Source organism: Thermobia domestica, chromosome 4, assembly GCF_964235325.1.
Source record: "Thermobia domestica chromosome 4, izTheDome1.hap1.1, whole genome shotgun sequence".
Classification (NCBI taxonomy): Eukaryota; Metazoa; Arthropoda; class Insecta; order Zygentoma; family Lepismatidae; genus Thermobia; species Thermobia domestica.
Window position 1 is genome coordinate 324217887 of NC_137457.1, and position 14925 is coordinate 324232811.

The 14925-nt window shown below is 35.3% G+C and overlaps 1 protein-coding gene across 6 annotated transcripts in view; it reads right to left on the reverse strand.

Annotated features, from left to right (window-relative positions):
• The window catches only part of LOC145684409 (putative gustatory receptor 28a), a 75266-nt gene extending 60510 nt beyond the window's left edge, over nucleotides 1-14756 (reverse strand). For 2 of the 6 annotated variants that reach the window (XM_081756716.1, XM_081756717.1), the window contains exons 1-2: nucleotides 14533-14735; nucleotides 9866-10378 (exon numbers count right to left, since the gene is read on the reverse strand). In XM_081756716.1, the coding sequence (XP_081612842.1) occupies nucleotides 9866-10236 (371 nt within the window). In that variant the 5' untranslated portion in view covers nucleotides 10237-10378; nucleotides 14533-14735. Of the gene's footprint in view, nucleotides 1-9865; nucleotides 10379-14532 lie in introns of those variants that run through there. The other 4 variants (XM_081756715.1, XM_081756713.1, XM_081756719.1 and 1 more) reach the window with 4 other exon arrangements.
• Nucleotides 14757-14925: the final 169 nt, after the last annotated feature.

The following is a 14925-nucleotide window of genomic DNA, read 5'->3' on the forward strand; positions in this document are numbered from 1 at the left end:
AAATGGAAAGTCCTAAAATACCAAAAGAACTGTCACTGTGTCACTGGAAGGCGAAATGGCAGAAAATTGGCGTAGGTTTATACAAAACTTTCTGATATATATTGTGAGAGGGGTTTGTCAGCGCTTGTAAGTTTGGAAATATTTTACAAGAGGTTGATTGGCAACGAAAGCTAACAAATTTCCCTTGCATCTCATGTTACAGAAATGCTTGGGAATGAATAAACAAAATTTAACAGAAAATGTAAGAGATACAATAAAATGGTGGAAGGTAAAAGAGCGTATGAGCACAGGAAGGGATTAACTTCAGGATAAGGACACTAAGCACAGTATCTCTTTAATGTGGGTCTATCCTTCGTTCTTCCCCGGTGATATGGAAGACGGCGAGGTGGGTGTAGGTGGATCGACGTTCATCGAATATGAACAATATTTTTATAGATGAAACTCATGGTACTAAACGATTCATCCTGTAAAGAGCAAAGTGGAGACGATAATGGTGCTTTGACAAATAATAGTTATGTGAATTTCTCTCTACTTAACCCACCTTACACTTCATCGTTTAGCGCCTGTTGAACCTTGATAAAAAATTCCAAGAGTTCCTCTGAAGGAACATAACCTCTTGATTTCAAAAATGGAAACGTAGACTTACAGCAGCTCTTTACAGTTCTAACCAGAGTCTCAGGCGATGACTCTCGCCGCCTCGTTTTGTCGAACCAATCGATATGACGTAAAACGTCCAATTACCGTTCGAGGATTGTACCCTGGGGAACAGACGTCTTTTAAAGAATGCGGCAACAGCAGAAATGACTAAGTCTGCCATTTAATTTCTAGTAATATACAAGGTGACGAAGTAAAACGATTTAACAAATACTTGGCTGCCTGAATGCTAGCTCATAGAAAGTTAAAAGAAACGGAGTGATCGTTTCAATTTGATGAATAAACCTTTATAATGTTCTTAACAATTGAATATCCAAAATGATGTAAATTACGGGGCAATCAGCTGTCTTCACGATACGAAAGGAATAGGAGATGAAAATAATTGGCGGAAAAATAAAGCTGCTGTATTACTTGACGCATTTGGTGTAGAGGCACTGAAGATAAGCTGTGAAGCATTAGTTAGATATTACAGGCGAAGTTCGAGAAAGCTTGAAAATATTGCAAACCTTAAGAAAAACATTGTAGTACGAAGATATGTCTTTCACTTTTCCAAAGAAGTTGAAGGAAAGAGATGTTACTTATTCGTAACAAAACAGAAACAAACTTAAATCTTGAAGTTCGCAGTTATGCAGTGTAGGCTAAAGAAAACTGTTTTTATGAGAATGAATATAAATGCGGTATAAAATATGGAAGAAAACGGGCGAACCTCGAGACGCGAGCTGGAATTGAACCAGAGACCCGATGCACCTGAGGTGAACGCTATTGACTAAACCTAAAATAGTAATTATGCAAATTTATGCAAATCTGCAATCAACTGTCGTAAGTAAAACAAAAATATGATACTTCTTACATTTTTTGTCCTAAGATATTATTTTACCATAGTGTTTTAATAGATATTTAATTATAGTTAAAAATCAAAACAGGCAAACACCGAGAAAGCCCACGCACACGGTATCTGTCCACCAAAAAGGCCACTTGGCGTAAGCTGGGATCGAACTTTAAACTACACACAGCATACATGAACGATCTACCTAAGAGACTATAGAAAATTGATGGAAACTTGTTGGTTCCGAGACCAAGCTGGCAGCGTCGTAAGAGAATATACAAGGGATGATTCAGTATGACGTAGGATGCAAACTTAAGGATATTAAATAGGTCAATAAGAATGTAGATGATAAATTATAAGCATAGGGGGTTCCGTATTTACCTCACATACGTGAAGATAAGGCAGAATTACATCGATTACTAAAGAAAATTAGTGGACTTTACAAGTAATTGTTGAAGAAAAACTAATTTTGATGTTGATACTGGTGCTCAGTCGAAAGTTTTAACATTAGATGAATAAGGAGACTTAGTCCAACATTTAACGTTTGGCCTACTAAGATAATCCTACAAAAGTATGGTACCATGAAAATTAAATCAATAGGAACAGAAAAACTAATATATGAAGTAAACCAGATAGGTAAGTTGCTTGGGTTTGTGGTATTGTATAATGATGTACTTTATTATACTTTATTTACCGAGTACCTCACCTCCAAACACTTCCAAAAAACGTTTTAAAATCACTCAGTATGAAACCTTCCCTAGTGAGAAACAAAATTCCTGACTTAATATTTCTGCATAAAATTGTAAATGGGCATATATCATGTGAACAGTTATTAAGTCAGATCAATTTTCGTGTACCCGCTAGAACAATACGGTTTAGTGATCTCTTCTACACTCGAGCGACGAGGGTAAATATTGTCCATACGTTCCTTTTAAACCGAATTGTCAGTACTTATAATCAGTTACCAGAAACTGTAGATGAGTAGAAGTATCGTATGAGTATACTTTCTTTTTTTCAAATGAGTATACTTTCTAATCCTCTATAAATAAGCAATTTTTGTAATGTTGCTGTTGTGCTGTACCATCTTAAGATTATATTGTTATGTTATCAAAATATTGAAATGCTTCTGAGTAAAATGGCTTAGTGCTGTATCTGTGACCTATTATAAATAAATAAGCACTTAAAATTGTTACTACCTTCACTATTGGTAGGGAGGAAATCTTATAAGGCATTCGGAGCAGCTCTTGTTTTACCTAGTAAATTGTAATTATGTTCCAAAGAGCAAAGATGAAAATTGCTGTTCTATTACGGAACTGGAACATGAAAGAAGTTGTTTCATAGCACAACATTAAGTCCTATCCCTGATTACAGAATGTAATGGATTTATTCCAGAGGTGAAATATGTTTATGTTCAAAAGTTTTAGTTAAGTATAGCAGAATGACCTGAAACAAGGAGATACGTCGTCGCCATTATTATTCAACTTTGTTCTAGCTTACGCCATAATGAAAACCAAAGACAACAGCAAAGGCCTAGAGTTGAATGATACTCGCCAGGCTATGCAGTATACTGGTGATGTAAATAAAATAGGACATGATAGCAGAATAATAGAGAGAAATGCAGAAGTCTTATTAAACGCTTACAGGAACTTGGGTTTAGAAGTAAATGTACAGAAAACTAAATACGTGGAGTTTATCGGGATCGTAATACTGCAAATTATGAATGATTCATGAAAATATCGAATATGACTTTCGACAAAACGGATACTTTCAAATATCTAGGTTCAAAATCTTTTGTCTCCGCGAATTCTATCGAGGAATTTGAAGCTTAAAACCTATGAAACGACAATCATACCTGTTGTTCTGTATGGTTGCGAAACATGGTCATCTACTCTGAGGAAAGAACGCAGACTTGAAATATTTGAGCTGACTTTGAGTTTAACGTCCCGTTCAGTAGTGAGGCTATATGAGACGTGGATCTACTGATTAACGTGGAATCCGAACCACATGAGTGGAAGTATTTGAGAAAAGATGCTAAGACGAACATTCCGAACTAAGAAAGACGGGAATGACGGAAACTTGATAACGAGAAACTGCAAAATTTATACCGTTCACCGAATATTGTTAGTGTCATTAAGTCTAGAAGGCTGTGGTGGGCAGGGCTTGTAGCCTAGAAACGCTTACAATGTTTTAAATGGAAATATAGTCGCAAAACGACCATTAGGAACATCATTAGGAATTAAAAATTGCTTTTCTTTTTATAAGCTTTTATTTCGATAAACTGCTTAGGTAAGTTATCCAATTGCCCTTGCTATAATGTCAAAATCACAATGTCTTTAGTGCAATTTCATATTTCAAACGTTTTGGAGATATAATAAAACTATTATAGCTTGTATTAGTGTTTAGAATTATGTAGTTCCCTGAACTCGTAATTGCACCTATCAAAAAAGTATTGTTCTACTTTATACAAGAAAGAAAGAAGAAGAAGAAGAAAAGAAAATTTCCCATATATACGTCAATTTAAGCAATACATCAAATTTTGCTAATTTTCATATCTTTCGAGTGGTTTGAGATACCAAATTGAAGTGAACGGGATTATGATTTTTATGTTTATTTAATATTGCCTACGTAATTCGATGTAATATTTATCCAAACATTTTTTTGAAATAAGGTCTTTTGAAGAAAGTTAAACATTCGATTTCCTGTGCCTTTCTTTTTACTTGTTCGAGATACCTCACGTGAAGACCTTAGTGTTCAATGTTAAGGTACTTGTATGTGCATCCCCTCCGTTTCTTTCCCCTGCGTAATTGCTGTTAAAGAACCTTTCAAAATTTGGTTGCTTTTTCATGTTTGTGACATTGTGCAGTCTTTATTTCGCGACACTACATGAGAGTTGTATCTTTACAGTTTACGAGTAGGATTGAAATATGTAATAATCTGTTGCTGTGACGTTTAAAATAATACAAATTGGTGCTGAGTTCGAAACAGTTAACCTTGTAGTATCGCCGAGTGTGCTGAACTATGCCCTTCTGCCGATGTTTACATAGTACAAAATTTTAACGTGTTTTGTTCATTAGTTTAGAAGTTACAACGGTGTATCAAATGATGTATATATATATATATATATATATATATATATATATATATATATATATATATATATATATAAATTCTATTTGTGGTTGGACGCAGGCTTATTTGTAAATTCAAATCCATCTTCGTTTCATTAGAGAAAAATATGCTCTTGCACATAAAATAAAAAAGTGTGGGCTACCGGTCTATACTTCGTCGCTCATGTCACGCTGCAATTATTACTGAAACAACTCTTTGCAAAATAAGAAAAAAATCAGAAGCCGCTTTCGGGAAACTTTCTTCGAAGAAAGTTTACACCCCTAAAAAAAACTATTGTGGGTTTTTTAAAACGAGAAAATGATCTATGTCTCATATTATTGTTTTTAATGAAACATGTATTTATTTTACATATAAATCAAAACCCCTGAAGTACTTTGAGAAAATCCTCCAAAAAAGCTAACCGCAAGAGTCAATTATCCCTACTGGATTTTTCCAAGAGCAATAACTTAAACCACATTCTAGGATTACACGGACAAGAATGTACTTCTGATGAAATATCTCGTTTACTATTATTCAAGGTTATAAAGTGGCCTTCAGTGACATCATATATGCAGGTCTTGACACTTACAAAGACAAATCAACAAAGTCTGCTGAAAGAACTCACCAATATCGTGGTAAGTTGATGTAATTTCATATGTTGAAGAGTATGGATATGGTATAAAACTAGCAGCGACTCCTAAGAAGTAATAAGGGCAATAAGAAGCTAACGTCAACCAGCGAAGAAAGACGACAATGAATTTGAAGGTAGGAATTTTGTTCGTAACACGTTCAAACAGCTTTACAAATTACCGCAGAAGAGATTAATCAAGTGCCAAATCTATTATCCTCTTAAGAAGATTACACAAAGGTTAGGCAGGGAGCGAAGGAAACTACAGTTAATTGACAATATGAAAACAGAACAACCGTACGTGAAAACGAGGATGTTAACGGAAGACCGTGGAGCATGGGAGGATCTCAATTGCAGCAAGTGACCTGCCAATAATGGCAGAATATCTATGATAATAATAATTAGGTGTATACATTTTACATTCTTAGTGGAACTGCCAAACTTCTTAATATCTTCATCCTTGGTTGTGTTTATATTCTTTCTGCTTGCTTTCTACATTCTTAACCGTTGTCTTGTATGATTATGCAATATTATACCCTAGCAAGGACTAAGAATGCCTGTTCGAATGTGAAAGCTGTCCTTTTATTTTTTACACAAAGTATTTTGAAATCTAATCTGTAAGTAGAACAATTGTTCTCGTACAGTAATCCATGAAATGCAGGGAATTTATTCTGAATTTAAAAGTAAAGTATCACTGTCAGAAAGACTTTAAAAAAAAAATGAAATTCAAAATTCATTGTACGAAATCATAACGTTCTATATAAGTTACTTTAGGATACTAACTACTAAAAATCAGAATCTGGATTAATCTCTTATCCAAACCTAAATCTCATCTTTATATTATATTCTTTTTAAGGTCGGAATATTTCAGCATTAGTTTTAGACTCAAATTATCAATGTCCAAAATCATCTTTCAACATTCGTAACAATTTCGTTAAGTAAGTTTTTCTTTGTTTTGATTTAAATGCATCATTGATGATATACGTAATCTGTATTAATTGTTAAAGCTGGAGAGGTTTGAGAAAAGTCTTCGGTTCTCATCCTAAACGAAGGGAAAATTCCAACCTACACCTCCTCGTGGGAGAAAGCGGGCAACGCCTTGGGCGGCTAACGTAGGTGGGGACCGACCGACTCCCGGAATAAGGAGTCAGCTTCTACCAAGTGCCAATGGCCTCGGAGGGCGGTTGAGCGGGAGGAGGTCAGGGCACCTTGCCTTAGGAGGGGAAACTGTCCTAAAAGGTGGATGAACCACTAGATGGTCAACGGCATGGAGATGTGGAAAGGAAATGGGAATAATACCACATTATCTTTTTCCCAGAAGGGGCAGAGGAGGAGAATAAATAAATATGACGTTTCTTCCTGAGGTAAAATAGTCCCACGTTCGGATCTCCGGGTGGGGACTACTCCGGGAAAAATCATCAGAGAAGAAAATAACATTCATTTCAGCATGGGAACCTGGAACGTACGAATTCTACGACGTGAGGGAAAACTTGAAAATTTAAAAATGGAAATGGACAAATGTGTTATTGTACATAGGGGGCTTGAGTGCAAAACCAGTGGATATTGTGATAATAAAAGTGTATATGCCAACAACCGACTATGATAATAATGAAGTAATGTATGATCAGATCAGTGACATATTGCATCAGGAAGGAAGAGGTAAGGTCAACGCCATAGTAATGGGAGACTTCAACAGTGTAGTAGGAGAAGGAGCTGCGAATAAAGTAGTGGGACCATTTGAACTAGGTAGAAGAAACGAACGAGGTCAAATGCCTATCGATTTTGTAGGCAACATGATCTGGTGATAATGAACACGTGGTTTAAGAAAAGAAAAAAAAACAAGCTGTACACGTGCACAAGTCTAGGAGATAAGAAACGCTACCAAATCGATTACATTCTTGTGAAGCAACGTTTCAGGAATAGTGTACGAGACGTGAAGATACTGCCAAGAGCGGACATTGATTCGGAGCACAATCTCCTGGTGGCGGAAGTGCAAACTTGGTTAAAGGCGATCAAGGAAAATGGGAGGAGAAATCGAAAATGGAACTTAGAGAGACTAAGAATTATCGACGATGATGTGAAAGAAGAAAAATTCAGTGCAATGGGAGATATGGTGGACAATATTGAGAATACTTGGGTAAAAGTTAAACAGATTCTACTTGACACACTCCGCAATAACATTCGTAGGATGGAAAGAGCACCGAGAAAACCATGGATATCTGAAGCAATGCTTAAGAAGATGGAGGAACGTAGAAGGGCAAAAAACACGGACATTAATGAATACAGAAGGCTGAATAATGAATTGAGAAGACAAACGTACAAAGCGAAAGAAATGTACATGGAGCAGATACGTGAAGAAATAATGGAACTTCAACGGTGCGGCGGATATGATCTGATGTACCAGAAAGCACACGAATTAAGAGGGAGAGCTAACAAAAGTGTACGAACCTTCGGCATCGAAGATTAACAACGTAATGTAACCACTGACTATCAAAGAATGTTTAGAAATTGGGAGGAATACATAAAATATCTGTATGATCCGAAGAACCGCCCCAAAGATATTGCGATAGACGCAGAGGAAGAAGTGGATGATGATGAAAAAGGACCCGGTTTATTGAAAAGTGAAGTAGTACAAGCAATCAAAGACATGCGAAGGAGAAAGGCCACTGGAGACGACGACATACCAGTAGATTTGCTCAAGGAATTAGGAGACAATGCAAAGAAAGTTTTGACTTCACTTATTAACGAGATCTACCTGAGTGGAGAATGGCCAAAGGACTTTCTTGATGTTACAATGATTGCATTGCCCAAGAAAAATCAAGGAAAGAAGTGCAGCGATCACAGAACCATTAGCCTCATTCACCATACCGGAATGATCATTGCATGCATACTGAACAGGCGGATGGAAAGCAAGATAGATGAGAGGTTAGAAGATCAATTTGGATTCCGGAAAGGAAAAGGCACCAGAGATGCTATTGGATTGATGAAAATTATTTCAAAAAGAATTCTTGATGTAAACGATGAGTTTATTTGTGCTTCATCGTCTGACGAAAAACTTTCGGGTGAGTCAATTGGACGAAACTTCTGAAAATACTTAAAGAAATCGGAATCAACTGGAGAGATCGACGACTCATTCAAAACCTATATATAAGACAAGTGAAGATGCGCTTGAATGGAAGAGAAACCAATAGTGTGAAGATTGGACGAGGCGTCAGACAAGGATGTAGTTAAACGCTCCAAATTTTTCAACATTTACAGTGAATGTTTAATGAAGGAAGCATTAATGGCAACTGGAGACTTCAGGATTGGAGGACAGATCGTTAACAAGATCAAGTACGCAGATGATACGGTTATAATACCTAAAAGGGAAGGAGAACTACAGGAGAGGATTGACAAAATAGTTGACACTGGAATGGAAATTAACATAGAAAGGTCGAGTCATGAGAATATCCCGTGAAAACACACCCTTACGAATCAGAGTAGAACAAAGAGAACTTGAAGAGGTCGATAATTTAAAGTACGTGGAAATATTTTCACGAGAGATGCTTACTGCACGAAAGAGGACAAGGAAAGAATTGCTATAGCTAAAGAAGCATTCAACAAGAAAATATCACTCTTAACTAGCAGGCTCAATATTGGACTTCAGGAGAAGTTTGTCAAGTGTTATATATAGAACATTGGACTGTACGGTTCAGAAACTTGGACATTACGGAAATTAGAGAAGAAATATTTAGAGAGCTTCGAAATGTGGTGTTGAAGGAAGATAGAGAAGATAAAACGGACAGAGACAGCAAAAACGAAGATGCTTTAAAACGGATAGGAGAGGACACTTCTAGCCACCATTTTTCGTAGAAAGGGCAATTGGATTGGGCACATTTTAAGAAGAAATTGTGTCCTTCACACCGCCATAGAAGGAAAGATGGAAGGAAAGCGAGGAATAAGAAGAACACGGCTGATCGATGATTTGAGAGATAGAAGAAAATACTGGGAGTTAAAAGAGGAAGAAGATCGACAAAAGTGGAAGAAACATTCCCAGGCCCAAATCTAAAATTGCAAAAAAGATCCTCATTAGTCCCAGGACATGCCAAAAGGCAGAATACGTAATAATAATAATAATATATGATAAAATTTATATATCGGCATTCGTGTTCTTTCAGCTGAATTATTCCTATGAATTAAGCAATTACTGCTATTTTAAAATTAACATAAGATTAATTTAATTGTTCTTTTCTTCATGAGTTAAAAAAGTTTCATTGATGTTGCGGTACGTTCTGAACAAGTTCATTTCTCTCACCTACGTATTTTATTTTCTTTTGTGTAGTTATATGGACAATAAAGGTTCGCTTTTACTTTTCAGTTTCCACTCCGGTTTCCTCCAATGTCACTTCTACTTCCAGCAGCTGTATACTTTCACTAGTCCCGTAGGTTCTTTTTTCTCCCTCTTGTCCTGGAAGTCGAACCGGGTTTTTTAGCGACTTGGTTAGTACCTTTTTGTTTCTGGTTCCGTTACGTTATTTGGGTTTGCTAGCTGTAAGTCAAGGCCATAGTACAACATACCAAAAAATCAAACTACTTTCAATTAATTATATATATATAGTTCAACGAGATCAAATTGCTCTATATAAAACATAAATTGAAATAAAATTTACCTCTGATCCCCGTACTCATCATACGATTTATTCCCTACAGTTCCATTTGAGGGAAAAGAACACGAGTCCTTTTCACATTCTTCTATTTTTAAGTTATAGTCAAAGACTGTCAGAGAGTTTGGCTTGGTTTCGGTTTTATCTTTCAGTTTGTGAACTTCGAGTCTGGAAAACGGTGTTCTGACATTGAAGGCTGCAGAACGTTCTTCTCTGCACGAAGATAACTCCAACTCTTCTTGTTTTAATAGAGATAATGCTTCTTTCTTCACATTCCATTGCTCTAATTTAACATAACAATTCATATATTGTAGGTTACAATTGAATTTAGTTTGTACATTACATGGTTCATTCATAGCATAGTGTTCTTCTTCCATTAAGAAATTCTCTTTCTACACTAGACCAATTCTTGAAAACGTTTCTGAGCTTATTTAAGTAAATGTAATTTTTAACTCAATACTGACTCCTTGGAAATTCTATTTCTTCACAGCGCCTTTGAGATTCTTCCTTCGTTAAAACCTAATAAATATAAAATAATTCTCTTTAGTTCTATTAACAATACTTAAAAAAAAAAAAAAAATCGAACTCTCCAGAATACATTAATATGTTTTGTGACAGAAGTTCTTAGTTTATCGTTTCTCATAAAAATAAATAAATAAATAGTGAAAATTATTTCATTAAACATTAAATTAATTTCTAGGAGTGGCTGACGGTAAATACTAATCTCTCAAGACGAAAAGAAAGAAGAGAGAGGTAAAAGAAACTGAAACACTAAACGAATACATTAACCAGAAAATATGAAACTCCGAAAAAGCAATCAAAACGAAATACCTTTGGACAATAATTGTCCGTTCCTTGTTGGAAACGAGGTCTATGATTTACACATTTTGGAAATACTTCTAACAACATTAGTCAGAAGCAAAATCTGAACATCCCTATAAAGATGAGTAGGGCAAAACAGTAGCAAATATTTGTTTTTGTTATAGTAAAGAATTCCCTCTTGCTACTCTAACAATACTTTTCATAATACTTTTTCTGCACATTATAGTTCTGCGTGCACAATCAACACACTAATATAAATTACAAAAAAACCTGAATATTATTCTCGGAATTCTAATCAAGCTGGCAACTCAATTATACTTTTTACGTATCTGCTGTTGTATTTTAACATGCTTGTAAAGAAATGTATTATACGCACACTGACATTTTGAATTCTTGTTACACTTATGCATGAAGAGTGTTAAGATAATAGTAAGAATGTTCACTTTACTGGCCTGTTAGAACCTTATACTTTCGTTGTTTGCTCCTCCGCAACTTATAATAGTTCATATATATATACAACAGCAGGCCATACAATGTGACACTACAAGGTCGTGTTGCCAGCACAACATATAGTTTCATTTATTCACATAACGCTGCATCAGGTTATTACAGATTTAAAATGTACTTGCTATGCACTAACTTACAATCCTACATATATTTTCCAGTGTTGCAAACTAAGGACATTACAGTGTCCCAAATATTCAACTTTTGGTGGTACTACAGCAGTAATAAGAAGGGAGACAAACAAGACAATACACGTCGTAAGTAGTTTAGTGTCTAATACTATGACCATAATATGACGGATTTTGCATAATTAAGGATAAGATGGCAACGGACAGAATACTTGACTTTTTTTTTCGAAAGTCTTAATTTCCTAAAACCGCTTAGATATATATCTATTCCAGTTGCATAGATGATTTTCAATAGAAGTGAAAACTATAATGTTGTTTACAGTAATTTAACATCTCAAATTGATCTGGTGATATGGTAGAACCAGTTAAAATTTGAGACACTTTTAAGTATTGTGTAGTTTCTTGAGCTGTTGTATTTACACCTTCGAAAAGTGTTGCTGTAATATCATAGAGTCAAATTAAATTAAACACTGCTTTCGAAGCTTTTTAAAAATACGTTGTTTTAAGCAATATATTAAATTTTATCATTTCTTCATATCTGCAAAACGCTTAGAGATACCAATTGCTGCAAATGGTAATATAATCTCATCGTTATTTTAAAGCCATCAACGTAATTAAATGTGATTTTTATCTAAACACTTTGAAATAAAATTCTGTGGAAATGTCAAATTTTCAATTTTTGTAACTTGGTTTGTACTCGTTCGAAATACGTCATGTTAACCGCTGTACTTAAGATCAAGATACTTTGAACGTGCATAAAGTGTACTGAGATATCCGCTCCGTCTCAATTACGTAATTATTGTGGTAGTAGCCTACAAATCTGGATCTTTTTCGAAGTTTGTAACATTGTAGCTGTCTTAGTTTGCTAAGCTGCATACAAGTGTAGTATTGTATCCTTTTCTTCTTTATGTAGATTTGAAACATAAAATAACCTGACGTTGTGCCACTTGTAAAAGCGCAACTTTATGTTAGTTTGAGAACACTGTTAAGCTTGTAGTATCAGAGAGTACGGTATACTAAATAATGTCCCTCTGCAAACATTCGTACCACAGAAAATTTCATCGTTTTGTATAGAGTAGTTTAAATATTAGAAAGCCAACATTATAAGAGATCAACAATCGCAAACCGCACATCTTTATGTCATTATTTCTTTTTAAATTTGGTAACCAAAAGGCGTGCCGAAATGCGGCTTTCGTTAACAAATAACAGTTACACACTTATTAGAATATCATGAACACATTCATTTAAAACTATTTAAAAATGCAGAAGTTAATAAGCAATGGTAGTCCTGAACCCCATTTTGATACCCACCTAATTTTTTGTAGTAATATCTTTTGAGTCTATATCTACTGTACATATCCACAGATTTGTACTAATATTTTAATAGACTATTGGGTTAATAATTTAAATATGTTGTGTTGTTACCTGAGAGATACTTTTCTTTGTAAAGATACATGAATGAAAGTCTAATCGCGGACTCACCCATAAGGTAGGAATAACCACAATTAACTTAAGTGAAGGAAGTACTGTCAATGTGCTAATTCATGACGCGCAACTATATTAATGTTTAACCACAATTAACTTAAGTGAAGGAAGTACTGTCAATGTGCTAATTCATGACGCGCAACTATATTAATGTTTAAGAGTTAAGTGTTCTACATAGGTAAAATTCACGTTAGTAATGAATTACATAACTTTGGAACACAAATATCCAAGCAATGAAAACAACGGAATATTAAAGTCTTTAGCAACATAGAAACTTATAACTCAACACGCAAGATAAGTAATTTCATATCATATACAGAATTTTGTGGTATCTTCGTTTGTGAGCTCACCTACCTTCACCAACGCGCCTGTTCGCTAAGGAGGCAGTCGTCGCTTACGCTCACACCCCCTGCTGCCCTCCTTCTCTAACTCAATTACCTAGTACTGATGCTCTTAAGTAGACATATATCAAAAGTTGGCTATTGTCCTTTGAACAACAGTTCCTATAGTGTACGTGGCCTGCAACACCTCTAGAGTGAATCTGTTTAGATGAATGTATATCCAAACTCCATAAATGATTGTTTAATACAGAAAAAATAGATTTATTAAAAACACAAGTATACATGCAAAGAATTTATGTACAATAAAACTTCGCTGCATCTTGAGTTGCTAAGCCTCAATATATAGTTCATCATAAATACGGAATTATTCTTCTGCCCGAAAATCAAGTCTATGCCCGACCTGAAAAGTAACAAATTTACTCGGCTTAGCAGCAGTTTTGGTGCAGCACATTTCGGAAGATTTAAATGTAAAATTCAACAGAATGCATGAGAAGATATGTTTATAACGAAATTTTTTTTTTGCAGGCGACAGAATTCAATACAAAGTTATATAGCTTTACATTAGGTTTACAAGTGTAAGGTTATTAGTGTAAAATGATTACTAGTCCACTGGATGGCCAAAATAACTAAATGCATATGAAAGATGGCTCAATTAGATGCTATTTTCTTAAAGACGGCTTATTTCTCAGTGTACAGAACATCTATTTTTGATTTACAAGTGGAGCGTTACTAGTGTGAAATCGTACGTCCAACTGAAGCTCGTATCATTGCCAAAAGAAATTTATTTCCACTAGCGTCGTTTGCGCGCTTCCCCAACATTGCTGATGTGCCTGCACCTTCCAGACGAACCCTTGTGCTCCGCGTGCACGCACCAGCTTCGCCGTGCCTTGAATAGGTTAGATATTATTCGTGTATTTTAGTGGCCATCTAGCACAGGTTGCTTTGTTACTCGCACTGTAGTTTTTATGCTACACATCCCAAGGTTATATTTAGACGCATCGTAAAATAATAATAATTTTTCAACCTAGATTACGTTTAGCAGAAGAGGTCCAGAAGGCCGTAAAAAACACAAATTTTATAGGACAAATGGATGATGCAAGTACTTAGACCTAACAACATAAAGCAAATCTAACCGGAGCTAACTTGTACCAAAATAATATTAGTAGAAGTAAGCGAAATGCTATGATATTTTGGACCGAAATTGCAACATTTTTAGAAAGAATTTCTGGATAACTTCTGGTAAGCATTAGCCCATTAACTTTTAGCGGCCCTCTTAAATGTTATCTGTGCCAAATGATATGCTTGTATCATCCACTGGAAACTCTTAAGAGGAAAATAAAAGGGAAATTAGTAAAAGAATTATAATTTTTCAACATCAAAAGTAAACCTGTACCATTATTAGATGACGTTCTTATATTTAGAAATGACGTCTTTCGTAATTAGTGCATATTATTCATTCCATCCTCTTTATAATGATGTACCTTAATTCCAGCTTCCAGGACTCTTATACAACTGGTTTAACATTCAGATAACATCAATAGTGAAAACCACTTCTTACAACAGTCAAAGCAGTCTACACGGTTATCTACAAGCGCCTGAGACACAACCAGTGTTGTCAGATTCAGAATAACATACTTCCCACTCAAAGCCCTGAAATTTCCCAATCGCTTGCAAAATTTCCCGCCAAGTAAGAATATCAATCATTACCGTCAAGTGGGGTTTCTTGAGACTTAAGGGTAACTTGAGACAAAATGATATGTTCTTTTCAAATAGCTCTGTTGGTTAA